The sequence below is a fragment of the Semicossyphus pulcher genome, unplaced genomic scaffold (assembly GCF_022749685.1).
Source record: "Semicossyphus pulcher isolate SPU_LCO1_2020_fin unplaced genomic scaffold, fSemPul1.0.p SCAF_21, whole genome shotgun sequence".
NCBI lineage: Eukaryota > Metazoa > Chordata > Actinopteri > Labriformes > Labridae > Semicossyphus > Semicossyphus pulcher.
In genome coordinates, this window is record NW_027211695.1 from 891657 (window position 1) to 911866 (window position 20210).

General features: G+C 45.6%; 1 protein-coding gene across 1 annotated transcript; it reads left to right on the forward strand.

Moving 5' to 3' along the window:
- Window positions 1-8126: 8126 nt before the first annotated feature.
- Window positions 8127-14102, forward strand: sox19b (SRY-box transcription factor 19b). Its single transcript, XM_069672379.1, has 2 exons — window positions 8127-9013; window positions 11989-14102. The coding sequence occupies exons 1-2, from the start codon at window positions 8352-8354 to the stop codon at window positions 12248-12250; spliced, it is 924 nt and encodes a 307-aa protein (XP_069528480.1). The 5' UTR covers window positions 8127-8351; the 3' UTR covers window positions 12251-14102.
- The last annotated feature ends 6108 nt before the right edge of the window (window positions 14103-20210 follow it).

The following is a 20210-nucleotide window of genomic DNA, read 5'->3' on the forward strand; positions in this document are numbered from 1 at the left end:
TGATTACTTTAAAGCTTCAGAGCTAAGTACACTAGAAAGACATGTGGGAATATTCCACCTATTACCCAACAGAGTTATGATGTAATCAAAGTAAAATGCTAATATTGCATCACATTAAATGTATATTAGATTAAATGTATATTACAACCATTAGTTAAAAAACAGTGACAATAAATCACACAAGTAAGGTTCTATAATATAATGACAGCAAACATGCATTTTACTTAGCTGTTTAGTTGTAGCATTACTCATAACATCAGAAACATTAAATACAGCAGTGATGAACATAATAATAATAAAATGAATAATAATAATTAGGCTTGTTGGACTTTTATTTGCCCACGTATGAGACTAAAACTTTGGTGGCAAATTAACGTAGCAATAGCAATAAATTAAAACTACAGCGTGATTATGAGAGTTCAGTTGCAGACAAAAAGTAACTTAAATTTAAAACTCCACGTTCTCTCAAATACTTTTACTCCTCGTCCTAAAGGTTTGACCAATATCAAACTAAGGCTGGATAAAATAAATCAACAACACTGTCCGTCCACTAGAGGGAGCCTTTGTTCTTCTTCTTCTCTTCTTCTTTCTATGTCAGCCTGTTGAGCTTCCTGACAGCATCACATCCTGAGAAACACTGAAAGACCACAATCAGGGAGCATTTTATTGTAGTGATACTTTAATTAGAGAACATTTTAAACTCAGACGGGATCCTGTGAGCTGCTTCCTGACAACAGGAACACAGACGCTCAGTCACTCTGTGTTCCCACGGTACATAGATCAGATCAGTTCATGAAGTTACAGACACTTTTCTAGATCAGATCTGGTGTCCATCGTGTAACATGAGACTTTTGTTTAGTCATCATCCTTTCAAACTTTCATTGCAGTTGTTCAAATGTTCTGCTGTCCTCTCCTGGCATAAATGAAACCCCTTTAAACCGTAAATATTTGAAGAGGAAACTGTGACGTCCCCCGTTCGTTTGTGAACTGTTGTTTTAAAGCCTCAAACTTTGCATTTCCACCATCGCCATCTTGTTTGTGGAGCCAGAAATGACCATATTTGGACAAAGGCTGGAGCAGGAGAGGAGCAAGAGGGGTTAGCAAACATCAACTTATCTGTGTTATACACTAAGTCTCTGTAACTGATGCTAACAAGTAAAATGAGTGTAAAACAGTGTGTGAGACGTGTTGGACGGTCTGTTCGTCCAATAAAGCGCACACACAGATTATCTGTCTGATATTTACATGAACAAATCTCCAAAAGGCTCCAACAGCACAAACACGGCCCAGAGGTTACGTTCAGTGACTGAGTTAGCTGAGGGGACACCTAGCAGACAGCTAGCAGCCTAGCTGTCACTCAAAGAGGCCACGCCCCTAATGCTGCATCACTTTAAGCCTTAATATAATGTAAACAGGTGAGCTGTATAAAGATTCTCCCCGTACAGTTGTCATGGAGACAGAAATGAGCTATAGAGACCCAAACTGTTTTTTGTACCAGGCTGTAAACATGTTTATTTCTGCTGTAAAGTTTAACATGGGGCTCTATGGGGACTGACTCACTGCTGGAGGCAGCCTCAAGTGGACACCAGAGGAACTGCAGCTTTTAGATACTTTCACGTCGGCTTCAATTCATGGCTGAATTCGTGAATCTGCTTAAGTTGTAATTTCAGTAAGTCAACAGATGAGTGTGTTTATTAAATCATTCACAAGTCTAGCAGAGAAAAACATATTTTTTTAAGCTTCATTAACTCCACACACCTGATATGTCGTCACCCCGCTCAGACGTTCTGCTTTCCTTTTGCTCTCCACACTCTAAAGGTTCGTTTGTGTTGCACCTGCTGCACCTGCAACCACACCCGCCAGTGATGTCACAGGAGCGTGGAGAACACCTGCACGACACTCGACAAGGTCAGTAGTTTCTCTTTAACTAGCACGTGTACAACACCGAGCATCAATCGATGTTTACAGATTTAAAAAACTCTTTGACTGTCACTGCAGCGCCACAGCACACAGGTACAGTGTGACTCATGTCCTGTGTTATATCATATTAAACACATATTTTCAACTCAAGCTTTGACATGAAGAGGACAAATTAAAACACAGGAACAAATCAAACTGACTGTGGGACCAGTTGAATCAATTAGAGATATATTACATCAGCTCATATCAACAGAGGTTTTTGACAGTGTTTGACACACATCCTAACACACACTCGGCTTTTATGTAATCACACTTTCTGCTTCTCACAGAACAAATGTACGGGGATATTTGACATCTTGATATTTGTTTTATATTCATGACAAATTGTCAAACCAAACTCCATTCAAAAAACAGTCATTTTAAAGTCGTGTTCTTGTCGTCTCACAGACAGACCTGACAGAGCATGACCTCAGCCTGTTTCCAACCCTGCCTCCTGATGTAGTTCTCTCAGCATCCTCTCAGCCTGTTTATTGTCATTAAATCTCAGTAACATCTGTTTGTTGTGGCTTCATAGCGCTGTAGTGAGACAGATCTCAGCCCACCTGTGACTCGATAGATACAGTGAAACTGCCACTCAGCGGAGACAGATGGACAGGCGCTCCACAGCTGAAACAGAACGCCGGTAGTTGGTGTCCATCAGAGATGCTAACTGAACCCTGTGCATTCAGTATGATGTTTAGACGGTTGAGACCAAAGCAGAGCTCACAGGAGGGACATCAGCTGTGGACGCCCGACAGGCTGTTCCTGTCTCGATGTGTTTTTGCTCCCTGGTGGCTAAAAAATGGTGGAACGCAGCTTTAACCTAATTATGCCGTAATATCTCCTGCTGACTCAAATGTGGACCCAGTCAGCATGTCAGAGCATCGAGTCACATGACTTCTTTTAGCGTTAAAGAGGCCTGACAATGACATTTCCATTATAGCTGCTCCGCCACAATACGCACAAAGTAATGAGAGGATCCAAATGTTATGGAACTCAGAGAGGTAAAAACAGCGTGATGGAAAGGAGGGAAAATGTGAATGAACAGAAATTAAGTGGGATGAAATCAAGGAGTAAGAAGGGCAGTGGGGTGAGGGGGGGCGGGGGCGGGGGGTAGATTATAGGGTGAGAAAGAAGCAGAGAAGACGGACGAATGAAAGCCACAAAATGAAGGAAGAAAGGGAGAGCGAGATGGAGAGGCAGAACAAGGGAGGAGGAGGGACGAGAGGATGAAGGGATGGATGATGAAGGGTGGGCTGCGAGGGGGGGGCAGGAGGGTGGTTTTAGGTGACAGGCCTCATTGAATAGCCCTCTTTTCTCCCTCTGCTGGCTTCTCTTCTCATGCAAAGCAGCCCGTTCAGCCTCCCAGCCATCCGTCACACAACAGAAAGAGCATGGCAGGCCCTTTACGAGCCCCACACTCGCATAATCCCCCCCCCAACCCCGCCATCTCTCAATCCCACAATCCAGCACCCATCAGGGGGTGCAGGGGGGGGCGCAGGAGTGTGTGTATGGGTGTGGGGCGGCGGGGGGATGGGCACGGGGGCATCTTGGCCTCAGAGAAAGTGCCTTTAGAAGGAGCAGGGCCACCTAGGCTGAGAGCGGGACAAAAAGCAGAGACGTAACATGTTTTCAGGCTGCGGGGACGTCATGGAGGGACAGTTAACCTGTGTGTGTGTGTGTGTGTGTGTGTGTGTGTGTGTGTCGGATGGGGGGGCGATCAGAAAGTGTCGTTACAGGCAGCCACAAGTTCCTGATAACCGGAGGAGGCTCTGTATTGTGTTATTAATGTGCAGGAAACATTCACACGTTCACCGTGCAGGACGACACACGAGCATCTCTGTCGTCTCCTGACCCGCTCTCTCACTCTCCTCGAGTGCCGGATGAACTCACAGATACGCCGTGTTTGACCTGATGACAGCTGCTGACTTGTTGTTCTGTCTCAGAGGTGAAACTGTGTTCAGACCGTCGGTGACGTGAACTCTTGCTACGAGAGATTAAGTACAAAGTTTATTCAGAGATGCAACAGCTCAGACTTTTCTCTGTCAACAAGTATGATGCAAAAGTCTGTCAGAGTTGAGATTCTCCGGACGTTGCATCAGAAACCGTCAAACCAAACCCCATTTAGAAAACAACCATTTTTAAAGTAGTGTTCTTGTCGTCTCACAGACGGACCTGACAGAGCATGACTTCAGCCTGTTTACAAACCTGCGTCCTGATGTAGTTCTCTCAGCATCCTCTCAGCCTGTTTATTGTCATTAAATCTCAGTCACATGTTTGTGTTGGTTTCATCGCGCTGTAGTGAGACAGATCTCTTAGAGGAGTGAGCGCACCAGCCTCAGGCGTCATCATGTGAGTCTGTCCATGCTGCAGGTCTATCACGTCATGATGTGGGAGGTAGCATGTTTGTAACTTATAAAGTTTCAACATTTAACCTTTTTATTGAGAGGACAGAGGTTAGAGGAGGGAAGAGAGAGAGGGGATGACATGCAGCAAAGGGCAAGGGTCAGAGCTGAACCCTGCTTCAAGGACCGCTGAGCTGAACCAGCTCCCCAACAGTCATGTGTTATTGGTGTAAAACTCAGCTGGAGAGATGCTTGTTGATACTGAGGATGTTTTTAGTTGCTGCCTCCTGTCACAGGATCACCTGCAGCCGTCCTGCAGGTGTGACCGCTCGCAGCACTCAGCTCTATCTAGGAGAGGCCCTGGACTCATTTGTAATCACAGACCAGAGACTAAAGTCTGTTAAAGTTGTTACATATCTGTCTGCTCTTCAAACTCTGTGAACACACCTGAGAAATAATGCAGGAAAAGATGAGAGAGTACCAGGAGCTCTGCAGGTGTTATGACTCCTCCCCCTGATGTTTCCCTTACCTGGTGTCTTGTCAAAGCAAACGACAGGATTCAGATCCTGATCTTTAACCTTCAGGATGTCTCTCAGACGGACACGATGCATCGCTGCCTCTCTCCGATCCTGTCGCTGTCATTGCTCAGAGGAACACGCTCTGATCTCAGGCTTTTATTTTGATACCTCAAAGTGTTAAGTGGGGAAGTTAGGGCTGACATGTTGTCGTGTAAAATCGACTAAAGAGAGAAGCTTAGACAGTGCCTACATGTCCCAGAGTGCATTGCTGCTTCAGCCTTGCTCTGCTGCATTTCTTCAGTTTTATACTCTGTAACATGTCGATAACATCCTCTGAACTCTTGTTACAGGATGTTCTCTGTGCGGCTCCTCCAGGCCTCAAAGAAAGACACAAACATCAGCAACAACTGCAGGTTTATCTCCACCTAAATATCCACCTGGAGTAGGTGTGAAAATGTCCCTTCACTGAAAGCTGTGTGTGTGCAGGACGAGCAGAGAGGAAGAGGACGACTTCACTGAAACTTAAAGAAGCAAACAGACAAAGAAAACTTTACGTCTGCGATGGAGGAAGTAAAGAAGGAAGCCGGCTGCCATGTTGGATTTTTCTGTGTCTGATGTGACACACAAACGTAACGTCAGAGTGTGTGTGAGGAGACGGAGCAGCTGAAAACCTCCTCTCACATCCCGTCTGAAGCAGCAGAAGGTGACGGACAGAAGAAGAAAAGCTCGGAGCGAGTGTCGGGAGATGTTTTTGAAAGAGGAGGGCCGGAGGAGGAGGGGGAGGGGGGGGATTCCTCACAGGGTCGTCATGGAGATGGAAACGGGAGACTGGAGCTGCACAATTCACAATTAGTCACAAACACATGGTGTCAAACACACACACACCTGCATCACGCGCACGCACACACACACACACACACACACACACACACACACACACACACACACACACACACACACCAGAGATTTCTTTTATTCCACCCAGTCCTCTTCCTGGTCCCAACCTGGCCCCTTTATTACCCATGATGCACTGAATGTTTGTTAAAGATTGTGGTGTGTTATGCTAGTAGCGGCTAATGTAGCATGTAGCAGAGATAAGAAGAGGACTACAGAGGTCTCACTCCCTTCTAACTTTTATTTGCAAACTTCTTTAGCCCCAACTGACGCTGACTCGAGTGACATCACATGAGGACAGTTAGCAGCTCCGTCTTTAGAAGATCAAAGCTACTTTACTGAACACGACACTCCGGGCTGTTACCTGTGAGAGGCAGGACATAAAGGTGTGCTGAGTGTTTATCTTTTTTCATTTTCTCACCTTTGTAATTCCAGATTCCCGATGAGTCCTTCCCACCGTGTCCGAAGATCCTGATCAACTGCAGGAACATTTACAGGTGAGTCAATTATTTCAATTTTTATTCAATTAACAGCTTCGGCCAAATTAGCACATGGCTAACCTGACGGCAGGTGATACAGAACACTGCACAGAGGGAGGCTGAGGGGAGGAGTTTAAAGTTAACCTCCACACATCGGTCAGTCTTATCTTTTAGCCGCACAGATTCATTCGTTAGCTAGTGTTTAGCATGGTTTAACAGCGTCCTCAGTGGAAGCCAAATTTATCTTTAAATCAAACTCCTCCTAATGTTAAGCCCCGCCCCCTCGTGTCATTCACACCAATCACGGCACGACAGAGAGGTCAGACACTCTCACACCTGTCGTATGATCTCGACCTGCCGGCCTGCAGGTTTATCTGATGCAAAGATGTGTTGACACGAGTCAGACTGAAGAACATGCAGCAGGCTGAATGTGGCGTGCCTTATAGAGAACTACAAACTCCATCAGTGGACGTTTGCTGTGTATGCAGCCGGGTCCTGGAAGTATCTGGAACATGGCTGTTGACAAAGATGTGTTTGACCGCAGCACAAAGATCCTCCTCATTCAGTCGTTCAGCGTCTTCAGCTCAATCACCTGAAAGAGGTCGAGCTGCTGAAACTCTGAATGAAGACACGACGAGCTTTCAGCTTCTGTTAGCAGCACAGCTAATGATGTGCTAATTTAATGAGTCTGTTAGAGCTGCAGGGATGTTCTGATCAGCAGCATTAAAAGCTCGATAATCAATAATAAACTAAGATTGGAAGCTATAAAGTCATGTCAATGAACAAACTTTAATCCAGCAGTTAGCAGTTAGCTTAGCACAGGTCTCCTCAACAACAAGCTCACGATATTTGCTGAACGTTTCCTCAGAGGAAACAAAAGTTCAGACTCGTTTTGATGCAACCGGCTGCAGTACAAAGCTAACGCTAGGCTAAAATAAATGACCATGTGACCATATATGGTGCTAGCTTGGAGTATTTTAAGGTAACCATGATAAATTAGGAATGCTAGTTTTGGCTAGCTAATCAACGAACGCTGATCAAGACATGTTTCAGGTGGTAGCGACCTGTCACTCACAGGTAGCCCCGCCCTAAGCCCTCCCCTCCTCCTGGTCTGTGTGACTCTCAATGGGAGCATCAGTGACTAAATGAACATCATGCTGTGTTGAAGAAGACTTGAAACTAGAGACTGAGACCATAAAGTCATGAGGAACATGTTTACTGAGGGAATACATCAGGAGAGGAGGAGGAGCATGTTCTCATAGACTTCTATAGGATCCTTTTAAAACCAGTGGAGTCGCCCCCTGCTGGACGTCAGAGAGAGTGCAGATTAAAGACACTTTCCAAGTCCACTTTTTATAAACAGTCTGTGATGAAAATCTACTTTATAAACCTTTTAACTGTGAGGTCGGTGTCCTCGTGTTTCCTCTCTGTGAGCTCATCAGGCTGTTGTGGACAAATTAAACATTTGCAGTAACGTGTAAATGTTCGGAGTGCTGTGAGAAGACATTTCAGGGACTTGAAGGACTTCCTGTTTGACAGAATGACGTTTCTTTCTCCTCTTGTTAAACTTGTTAAAGCCGTGACGCGTTTCGTTTCACGACAATTAAACAACTGAATTAAATAAAAAGTTGAAGTGATTTTTTTTCTCGTCTCTTCTCGTGTGAGCTTCAGCAACACTCCGCAGCACGCGCGCTCCACCTGATCAGTAGCATTAGCTGATAATCGATTATGAAGATCTTAGTCGAAATGTGTCCCTCTCTCCACCTCCGCCATCAACAAGTGTCTCGCGCACCGTCGGAGTCTTTTCACTTGCTAATGCACGCGCACGGCCCGCAGCTCGGCGCCCTGTGATTGGCCGCGGCTGGGTGCACGCGGACAGCAGAAGTTTGTGAGTGAGCGGCTCTGAGTTCAGAGTGAGACTGAAGTCTGACAACAACAAGTGTGTGAGCAGAGAAGCAGGCTGTGACTCTCCGTGATGTGTGCTGCTCTCACTCTCTAACACACACTCATCCCCGGCCGGCTGTCTGCGGGTGTGGCGCGTGCGTAATTAGCTGATTTGGATCACCCGGTTGAACCTGTAGGGGAACCTGGCCACACGTCGCCAGGTGGACGGCGACAAAAGGAGCTTCAACTCTTCTGAAAGTCATCCCGGCACCATGTACAGCATGATGGAGCACGAGCTGAAGCCCACCGGCCAGCCCCCCTCTCACCAGACCTCGCAGGGCCTGTCCCCGGTCACCGGCAACATGACCGGCAGCATGGGCAGCAACGGCAACTCGCACCCGGGCTCCAAGAGCGCGTGCCCTCCCGGAGGAGACCCCATGGACAAGGTGAAGCGGCCCATGAACGCCTTCATGGTGTGGTCCCGCGGACAGAGGCGCAAGATGGCGCAAGAAAACCCCAAAATGCACAACTCCGAGATCAGCAAGCGGCTGGGCGCGGAGTGGAAGCTGCTCACGGACGCGGAGAAGAGGCCGTTCATCGACGAGGCCAAGCGGCTGCGCGCGGTGCACATGAAGGAGTACCCCGACTACAAGTACAAGCCGCGCCGTAAGACCAAGCCGCTCCTGAAGAAGGACGCGCAGGTGGGCAAGTACCCGCTGTCCGCCGGGAACCTGCTGGCGGCGGCGGCGCAGGGGCAGGGGGGCAGCCCGCGGATGGAGAGCTACGGCTGGGGCCCCACTGGAGGTTACGCCGGCATGCAGGGCGAGGCGCTGGGCTATACGCAGCAGCTGCACCGGTACGACCTGTCCGCCCTGCAGTACCCCCCCGCCATGACCGCAGCACAGACCTACATGAACGGAGCCAACTCCTACAGGTGAGCCGAGCGCGAGACGCACAAAGTAGTTTCAAAGTTTCAGGTGATTCATGTGAGGCTGACGGTGACGTTAGAGGAGAACGAGCTCAGATTGTAAAGCGTCAGAGCTCGAGACGGAGCCGCTGAAATCCACATGTTCAACATGAACTTTATTTTTCTGTTAGAAACTTTATTTAAAAACGTCACAGAAGACAAACAAAGTGCAGCTAAAGGTTTAAACGTCATCAGGAAGATGTGTGTGTGTGTATATATATATATAGATATATAGATATAGATACAGATATATAGATATAGATATATAAAATATATAATGTGTAACAGACTCGTTCCGGTGTTTATGAGCGCAAACTAACTTTAATAATGAGCGTTAAATCTGACCTGAGTACAGCTGTGTGACACTCTTTGTTCATCCAGTAAACCTCGCTCCTCCTGTGTTCATTCGCTCACTGTGTGTATATATAATATAATATAAAATAAATGTGTCGTTGTTTCGTCGCTGATCCAAACACAACCTGATCATTAAAACCAGATGAGTCCCTCGGGCCTGTCAGGGAGCGCGCGCACAGGCCTCTCCTGTCGGCCTGTTCCACCTGCTCACAGCCACACGCTTTATTTGTTCCTTTAAAGAGTCAGTAAAATAAGTCTGATGAAGTTTCTCACATGATGATGATGATGATGATGATGGTGGCGTCCCATTAAAGATGGATGTGATTGTGTGAAGTGAAAACCTTTAACCAGCAGGCTCCTTCAGATCGAGGCGTTCAGAGGCCTGCAGGAGAATCTCACTTCACTTTTTATGTTTGACACTTTTAATTTTATAATTTAAATACAAAGATTTTTATTTTCTGATAGAAAACTTTTAGTTCTGTTGCTTGAACCGCAGAAAGTCGTTTTTAAATTTGTCTTCGTCGTGTTTCACTTTTTGTAAAATGCTGAACAAAATAAAAACTGTATCGCGATGCAGAATCGTGAGCGGCATCAGTAAACGTATCGTAGGTCGGTGCCTGCCTCCCTCTGATGTTTAATTTGTTCTTTTTATTTTCTTCCTCATCAAACGACAGAAAACGTTCCTCCTTCTCCTCCTTCTCCTCCTTCTCCTCCTGCTCTCTCTCAGCAGCTCGCCCAGCGGAGGAGTCGCCTCTGTGCTCGTACACAAACTTTAGATGATAAAACACAAACGTTCACATTTAAACTAAAGCCGGCGCGTTCAGAGACTTTCTTTAGTCTCGGGTTTGGCTGAACACACTCCTCCTCAGTCTGCTTCCTGTTTGGTATTCGGGCGGCGCTCCGCTCGGGTCCGGTCAGGAATGTTGATCAGTGTGACTCCACGGCAGCAGGGCGGCTCTGTGTGTGGTCCTTTACCCACAATCCTCTGCTCCTGCTCAGCCATTGTCCCCACTAACACTTGTGGGTCTCTGCCTGCTGCCCCCCCCTCATGATGCAGACTGTGATAGATGTTTGTGAGGACGCAGGACGGGCACATTTCATGTTGAAAGATGTTTGATCAGAAAGTCGTCAGTGTGAGCGCTGAGTCACGCCGAGCAGCGACCTGTTGGAGCTCGTCCTCTCCCACGCTGACCCGAGTAACAACAAGCAGCTAAAGATTGTTTCAGTGATGAATGTTTCATCTTTTACTCGATGAAATGTAAAGACAAACACAAACGTGACGCCTTCAGGTGTCTTCTTTTCAGCCGTTAAAAACCAAAAGCTCCTCGTGCGCTCTGAAAGGTGACAAAGAAAAGCTGCAAATGTTCGATTCAAGAGGCTGAAGCAGGAAACGTTTGAAACAGACAATCGACGACCAAATTAGTTTCCTTTTAATCGTCTAATCAAAAAATGATCGCAGCTCTGGTCGAGACGACAAACATTAAACCACCGAAGTGTTTGAAGTAAAGCGTGACTCTGTCAGGCGGCCTGTCGAGCCTCCTGAGACTCTCACTTTGTTTTTTACAGGAAGGAATTAATTTTTCTTTCTAATGATTTAAAATGTGTAACTTTCAGGCCTGAAGCTGCAGTTAGTTTCTCTCTGCAGGATCAGCTCCGTTACTCCCTCAGAGCGACTGCAATCATTTTTTATACGGTTAAAAACGTGAAACTCTTCCTTTGTCTTCCTCTGAGCGCCGCTAACGAAGGCGCTAAAATAAAACAGGAACAGAAGATAAAGTTTCCACACGCTGCAGGATACAAACACATCAATCATCTTAATGATCTGCAGGTGAAACTTTCAGAGAGACGTCGAGTCTGAAGGTGATGAGGATGATGAAGCAGAGTTGTTACATTATTTGGTCGATGCTAGCCGACACAGTTTCCAGCGTGAAGCCGCCTCTCTCCTGATCCTGGATCTGTCTCAACACGCAGCTGCTCCTTTCTTACATCGACCTGCCGTCATTAACAAACTGAGTCACTGCCTGTTGGCTAATTCTACATCATGACCTTTCACCTTTGACAGCGGCAGCATTTAAAATGTCCGTTATATTAAAGCACGGTTAGAGCAGTTTGTCAAACTCTGTAAAACTCTGCGAGGTCGTTGAAATGATGCGATGCGTTCAGGAGCTCACAGTTTGTGTGGCTCAGTGAGACGGGAGTTAAAATACACTTCATGTTAAAATGTAGATAAAGAAACAAACAGGAAGTTAAATGAAACACAAATAATTTAAACAGTTTCTCAGGAAACGTTTGTACCAACTCGGCGTCCAAAAATCGAACGTGAGGCTGGAGAGCAGCCGAAGCTAAAGATCCTGGTTGTTACTTTCTCACCCACAGTGTGTGACGTTTAAACATGTTGGAAACCGTAAAACAAACTGAGTCACAGCTTTATTTCTGCTCGACTCGTTAGTTTGTCCCTCACACTGAGCATCACGCAGCTCACTGAGAAATAACTGCAGCATCTGTCTCACAGTTAAAGCGAGTCCTGTGGTCCGTCCCTGTGTGCATGTTCTGATGTCTCTCGTCTAACCTGTCTCCCCCCTCCACAGCCCCATGTCGTACAGCAGCAGCCCCCAGCAGCCCAGCCCCGTCACCATGTCCATGGTGAAGGCAGAGCCGGTGTCCCACTCGCCTCCGACCGGGACCCCGAACCACCACCGGGGGCCCCTGCAGGGGGACCTGAGGGACATGATCAGCATGTACATCCCCGGACCAGGGGGGGAGGCGGGGGACCCCACCGCCGCACAGAGGGGCTACACCAGCGTGCAGCAGCACTACCTCAGCGGGACCGTCCCACTCACACACATCTAGGACTGAAACGCGAGGGGGGGGCGGAGCAGGAAGTGATCATAACGCACAGCTGGATGGACGGGAGGCGGAGGCGGGGGGACGTTCGAGGCAGCGAGGAGACCTTCAGGAGTCCAGAAGTGTCTGAAAGTGACGACAACATGTTTATGATGTAAAGATGTTTTTGGTGCCCCCCCCATGCCGAGACTCCGCCCCCAACCCCACCCCCTCCTGCAGACTTCTCCCCGTGAAGGACAGCAGCGAAGACACGTCTGTTTATTTTGTACATATTAGTTCTTTTTGCTTTTTTACATTGTTAGAGCGTCTCCATAAGAAGTCAAAGACTCGTTAACACCACCTCAAACACGCTGGCACTCCTGATCCGGGCTGTGCCGGGTGGAGCCGGGTGGAGCCGGTCTACAGCCTGACCTGGCAGTCTGGTTGGCGGATCAGTCTCTGAGACCGGGAAGGAAAAGCACAACTTAAATGGAACGTTTTTTGACTGGGCTTTGGTGTAGTACTCATGTTTTTCTGTTGTACCTGCTGGATGAAACACCTGTTGGACAATCAGCACTGCATCACAGGACGCTCACAGACACACTTTTCTTTCTTTGTTAGGTTTAGATTTGACCTTTGATGACCTTTTGATGTGCATGTTTTGCTGCGGCAGTCATGAGTTTGTTTTTAGGATTTTAATATGAAATGCTACATTTCACTTTCAGAACGTCTTCCTCACACTGTCAGTGTTTGTTTTTACCAGCAGTTAACAGGAAGTGTCACATTTAACCTCCATCTTCTTCTTCACATTAACTTACGTGTTGGTAATCGCACCACTCTGTAGTTTTAATCCTCTTCCTCTCAGGCTGAGCGCTCGTCGTTGGTCTGGTTACTAGTGCTGCTATGGACCTACAAACACTGAATAATGTTCCACTTTTAGACATTAAAGGAGAATCCTGCTGTTTGAAACCTGGCCCACATTTCTTACATATTTTGGAGTTTGACGTTCTTGAATGTCTCGAGTAGATTTCTTCAGCCTTCAGTTACATCGCTCTCTCCAAGCGCACCAAACTCCATTGATAAAAACGGTGATTTCAACCTAACAGAACAAAGGTTTCAGCCGGTTAGTTATTCTGTGTTTCTCAAACATCTTGATGTTCCAAACGTGTCGTTTAAAACTCAAAAAGCACAAAATGACTTAAACAAGTTAACCAATCGAAGCAGCGATCGACGAGCAGCTCCAGTGTTCGTCAGGGTTAAATGACTGTTTTTGTCCATGGAGTCTGGTGCCTGTGAAGAGAGCGATGACTAGCACGCATCATTGCAGAGAGAGACCTTTTTGTCACACACTTAGAATAACAATCTGAGCCTGTCAGTGGAAACAACAAGAACTTTTAGTGGCGACCTTTGACCCATCAAGGATTATGTTGCAGCCATTACAGCCTGTTTCACTGCTGCAGGATGAACACATCTACTGGAGACGTTCACACACTGATTGTTCCTGTTCAGTCGTTCGGACCCAAAATCTGTTTTAAATACGTCCAAGTTTTAGAAACAGGATTCGTTCTTAAACTGAAGCATTTTGTTACTAACCAAACGTGCACTGGAAACAGACGTATTTTTGAAAAAGGGAGTTTTTTATTAAAGTAACGTGTGAATGTTTACATTTGAGAACTAAACTTTTATACTGACTTGTATCTCTATTTTTAGAATGAATTCTTGTATGTAAATGCTGCCATGTACTAGAGTTACTGTGTGTAGCATTCATGTATATAATGTACACATGTTTAGGCTCTTATAATAAGAGTCTCTGATTCCTTTGATTAAAAAATCTTTGTTATGGCATTCATGACAATATTAATAAAAAGTACAAATCCTTTTTCAGAACTGATGTCTTGTGTAAATGTTTGGGTGAGCTGTGGGATCTCGCATGATGCATACAGACTGAGGAGTGTTAAATCGGCTGTATTTTGCATGAGGTTTGGTCCTGGACAGACAAGCGGTCAGCATTTTACTGAAACAGCATAAACAGTTTGAATCTCTGACAGTTTGAAGCCTGGAACATTTTGAGTCGACCTTTTTTAAATTTAGACCAAAGTTTGGTATTTTTATAAAGAAATTAAATCTCTGCTTTCAGGTTGATAAATGTTTCCTGGTTTCTTTCCTCCTGTGTGACGGTGAACTGAAGATCTTTTGAGTTGTGCTGAAAACATTTCTCTAATGATTTGGGAAACACCGAACCACATTTTATGAACAAATAACATTAAATTAGTGCAACTTGTGCAAACTCAATCATGTCTGTTAGTCGCGCTTTGCAGTGAAAAAAATCACGCCTAAAATACCGGGCGGCTCCAGAGCTGTCGACACGACTTCTGACCGCTCGTATAAATCAGGCTGCAGCATCTCTAATTTTCTGAACACAAATGTTCATCACAGAAACAAAGAGCGAGATGCAACACTTCCTTAAACATAAACAGGAAGTACAAAGACACTGGTTAATATTAGAAGGATAAATGTTCAACACATTTAGTTGGATGAGTTTGTTTTACGATGATGTAAAAATACGAGTCAGGTTTTCACATTAATGGAAATGAACCTGAAACTACCCGAACAAATCTCAACAGGTGGATCATCACAAAGTTTCACCTCAATGAGGCCCAAAGGATGACTGAATGAACGCATGAATAAAACATGGTGAATTAGGAATCATTGAGGTCCAATAAGAACCTCCGTAGTTCAGTTTTATAGCCTGAATATGTCACTTTATATATTACATCATGTTACATTCATATCATATGTTATTATGCTCATTAGGTGACTCCGTGTGTCCTCCTGCTCCTCCTGCTGCTCCTCCTGCTCCTCCTCCTCAGGTGCATTTAATCTCTTATCATCACAAACTCTTAATCAGCTGTTTCTCCATGACGTCACCCATCCCGATGATTAGAGAAAGTGAGCGTGACATACCATCATCGCACCGACCTCTCCTCACTCTCACACCGTCCTCCGCGCTCGGAGCCCGGGGGTCTTTCACACCAAACCTGCGGGACAAAAGTGCACATTATCGGGGAGGGGGGCTGTGATGGGGGCGGTGGTCTGTCTTTAGAGCCCGGAATGATTTAAAGCTCGATTATTTACTTTCTTATCTTTACCCTCTTTAAAAATTCACTTTCTCCTCTCCCCCCTCCCCCTCCCTTTCACTCCCCCGCCTCCCCCCTCGTCTCTCCGCGGAGAAAGCGGGTGGATGGCCCGCTCGTAATTGGCCGTGTCGGAGGCGCATTGTCCGGTTCTTTTCAGGCCGCAGGTGCATATAGTAAAGCCGGAGTCTCCGCTCCTCCCCCGGGCGTCTTTGTTCCCTCTCCCCACTTCCCCCACCCCCCCGCCGGGCAGAAAATTAGGGCTGCTTTCTGGGGGCTTCGTCCTCAGGCTTAACCCTTTCACCGACCGCCGGCTTTCTCATGGAAATGTGAGAGAACCCCGCACCGGCTAATCGGTCACTGAGAGGAGGGGGAGCGAGGAGGGGGGAGGAGAACAGATGCACGGGGGGAGAGCAGGAGCTCCTAAAAGTAAATGAAGTTTCAGATTAGTTCATGTGTTTCATGATTAAAGTTTACAGTAATTACAGTAAAATCAGGTTTAACTTTGACAGCTTCCGGCGCAGCAGAGAGAGGTCACCGAGTCTCACCTTAAACTGAAATAAACAAAGTTCATCGCGATGCGGAGCAGAAATATAAAACACAATAATAAAATGTTGCATTAATGACCGCAGGAGTTTAAGTGTTTGTCTCTATTTTAAACATGAACTCTGATGTTTCTGATGTTGCTCACAGTTTGACTCTGGTGTAAGCTGAAACTTTGCTCCTCTTCTTCATGTGAAGGAAACGTCAGGATGCCTCACACACTTCCTGCAGGCTGCACAAAGTTTTCTGTTACAACATGATGACTTTAAAAAAGAGCGACGATCAAGATGCTTCACTTTGTTCAGCATCTTTTATTCACAGACACAGTTTGGGCCTTTAAAGCTTAAACACTGTGTTTTAGTCGAGGTGGACTTATTACTGTCTGACATGTTTGCTGAGAGTTATAAAAACAAAGCTAATTAATGAAATCACTGCTGCAGCATTCCTCCTCTTCCTCCTCTTCCTCCTCTTCCTCGTGGGAATTAAATCTCCTTCACAACAAAACAAAAAAAGTGTTAAACTTAGTAAAAGTAAATCAGATTGTTCAGGATGTTTACATCAAACGAGACAGATTCAGTTCTTTTTATAACATTTAACATTTCTTACATGACCACTATGAACATGTTGAAAGAAAACAAACTGTTTTTTGGAATCATTTTTAAAATACTTTGAAATGTATCAATAAAGTTTTTTAAAGTGTAAATGATTTGTCTTTCTATTTGATTTATTTTGACTTAAATCTTTAAATATATTTGATTGTTTTTTTATACTTTTTGTCTGAACTTTGTGCTTCTCGTTCTTTGCAGCACTTTTAGCTGCAGGCGTGTCTGAAAGGTGCGTTTTAAATAAAGTTGAGTTGAAACAGAAATAAAGCTGTAAAAAGGGGACGAGAGGAAAAGTTGTGTTAATGATTAAAAAGTTATAAAACCTTTTTAACCTGTTTGTGCTCCTGGCAGAGTCCCAAACAAACGCTCTCTGCTGCAGCGGCAGGAGTTGGAGCATGTATGTGGGTTGTTTTGGCTGCGGTCCGAGGGGGGGTGGGGGGGTGAAGGGGGAGGAGGAGGAGGAGGAGGGGGGGGGGGGGGGGTGTCAATGAAAGGATTTTCTGGTCCAATACATCCTGTCACTTAGCAACAAGCAGTGAGGCTTCAACAAGTGGTTTCCATGGAAGTGAGGAGTGACTTAAAAGTCTCCACAAAGAGCTGTGTGTGTGTGTGTGTGTGTGTGTGTGTTTGTGTGTGTGTGTTTGTGTGTGTGTGTGTGTGTGTGTTTGTTAGTGTGTGTGTGTGTGTGTGAGAGAGAAAATCAGGTGCTGTGTTTTCTATAAGAGTGAATGAACAATCATAACCTCCACGTCTGAGTCTCCTGTAAAGATGATCTCCTCTCGCTCTCGGTCAGTCGCTGCCGTCGTCTGTCTTCCGTGAACATTCCTGCGAGCAGGAGGAGGAATCAGGAAGCAGGAGCGACTTCGACACAAAAAGACGGGAAGGAGTTCAGAAGCTCTGCAGCAGGAGAGCCGCTCTTCAGACACAGTCCTGGAAACTCTGCTGCAGTTTAGACAGAACCTGAGGCATCCTGCAGGAGACAAGACACACACTCCTGTAAACACACACACACTCATACACCGGTCAGAATACAAAGTGTCAGAGAGGATCAGAATCTGTCCGCGTCCTGTCTCAGAGCACAAATCTGAATTTAACTTGAGTTTTCAATCTGCACTCGGCTCGTCAGGCCTGTGTCTGTGTTCAGAACGTCTGTCTTCAGCTCGAAAGGACAAGAGAGGGCGGACATTAATATTAGCATTTTATCTCTGCGACGTCGGTCTGTCATAATAAAATGAATGAATGCATCTGTACCACGCGTCCTTGTGTTGCTACATTATTGTAGTTATAAACCATTGATCAGTTAAACACTCTTTAAGAAGGCTAACTAAGAATGAAACTAAAGCTGCAGTAAAACAAACGTTGGCCTCATTAGAGTAAAAGGACGAGTTTGCCCTCAAAGGAAACGTCTCATCTGACGGTACTCTGACATCTCAGCCGTCTGACTCACACGAATCGTCTTTTAGTACTTTTTCCTCTTAACAGAGAAACAACACGAGTGTGTTAGCTGTTGATCGGACACACTCTCAGTGACATCACAAACCTTCACCTGACTGAGCGACATCACGTTAGTTATTCACCTTAGCTTTGTACCGTTAGCTACATCATTTATCGCTGGCCATTGTTTGTCATGATACATGAGTTAGCATCATGTCTCATGTTAGCTCGGTAAGTCTTTTAGCAAGCAAGAAGAGTAACATCCACTCAGATGCATACTTGGCTAGCAATAACATTAGCAAGAAAGCAAGCTAAGTTTAGCCAGCTAGCTGTAGCTAAGCTAGCCTACACTACACTGATCTGGTGTAAAATTAGCCGTTAACGTAAGTGAACAAGCATTAAGGTTAGCCAGCTAGCTCCAACTTAGCAACAATGCCTAGTTTTGGTTGCTTCCTTATTTTAAGTAATTCAGTTTTTTAAAGCAAGCTGTTCAATTTACCAGTGAAGTGTCCGGATCAATAAGCTGATATCAGGACAGCAGTGTGTTCTGTTGTTGTGTTATGTAACAAACCAATCACACATATTGAATGTCCTGCGGATGTTGACTAGTTTCTAGTTTCTACCGAGTGTGAGACACGTTCCCGTCAGATCAAACTTTAGTGTTTGTGATGGACTCTGTGTCTGTTTGTTGATGATAGCGCTAATGTTAGCTAAAGCTGCACACTGTTAGCACTGTGGGGCGCTAAAGAAATGCTAAGTTCAGGACGTTTTGTCCATGTCTTTACTTTCGGCTCGTATGTTGTGTGTTTAATGGATTTAGGTTGTAACTGTACAAAAGAGTGACCTGCGTCAGCTCTGAGCAATAAAACATAGCTTAATATCTTTGTAGCGTTAGCATCTGTTCACACACTGACAAAGCAAAGATGTTAAAGTCAGTGTACATGTTTTAAAACTCGTAGCACCTTAAAAATATGTGATGATTAATGTGTGAAAAGTGGTCAACATGTCCTCTGATGTGAAGCCTTTGTGTCCCTCACAGAAACACCTTCCTGCTCAGGTGTCCGTCTGAGCGGCTGTTAGCTGGCATGCAGGTGAGCGCGTGGGCGGCTGCTGTTCTGGCGGTTTGCCTCTTCAGTTGTCAGTCGTTTAACATGAGATGGACTGTGTGTGTGTGTGTGTGTGTGTGTGTGAGTCAGCGTCATGCCTTGCAGCCGGTGGCATGCAAAGCCAGGGTGGGACCAGGAGGCCACACACACGCACAGAGCCAGGTAGACCTGTTCTAAAGGTGTGATAAAGATCGTTGTTTTGTCTGAGAGGGGAACAAAACACATCCTACGATAGAGGAGGGACGATAAAGTGCAACAACAAGCCTAAAGCTGAGAGACGCTGGCTTACAGGAGACGTTTGGATGCTAACAAGGTACAGAACTCACCTGAACATGTTTGTTTGAATTTTCTATAAACAATCTGAAAAAGAGTTTCTCATGAATCAGTCAGACCACCATGACGGCCTCCACGTCTGTCAGCAGCTTCAGGCCTGCTGCTGCTAATAGAGGGAAGTGTTTGCTAAGCCCTGAAAGGCTGACTGACAGGTGAGTGTAATGAGGTGAGGAAGGTAGGATAGACCGTGTGTGTGCGTGTGTGGAAGAAGGGGTGAGGCTCACAGAGGTGAAGGAGAGGTGGATCTGTGGGAGGAGTGACTGGGTGAAGGAGTGGTGAAGCGTGTTTACTACTTCTCCATTGTTTTTGAACTTTAAGTTACTTTACGTTTCTGCTCCTCGCTGGAGACATGTTGTACTTTTGTACTTGACCACACTTCAGTGACAGCTTCTGTCACTTTACAGGTTTGACCTAACAAACATGACAAGGTGTTTCAAAACGTTTGTGCTTGTAACTCTACAGAGACTTCAAGTCTAAGGGTGGACCGCGTGATCACTTAACTACATTCTTTCACATACAGTCACACACTGTGACTTCCTGGATATTTAAGTAACAGTCATCTTTGATCTTTACTGAAGGAGCATATCACACGATATTGATCAGCTATGCATCAGTTAAACCTCTTTTTTTACATTTGTATCCTCATGTTATCTGTCTGAGACGATTCAGCCTCTGGAGACACCGGTTAGCGATAACAAACGACTTCCTGTCAAGACTTCCTTTTCCGCGTGCTGCGTTACAGACAGAGAAACCGTTCTGTTGTGATTCACCTGTTAGTAACGGCTCTTACCTTCGCCCAAACTTCAACATCATGATGCAGATTTATAAGAAG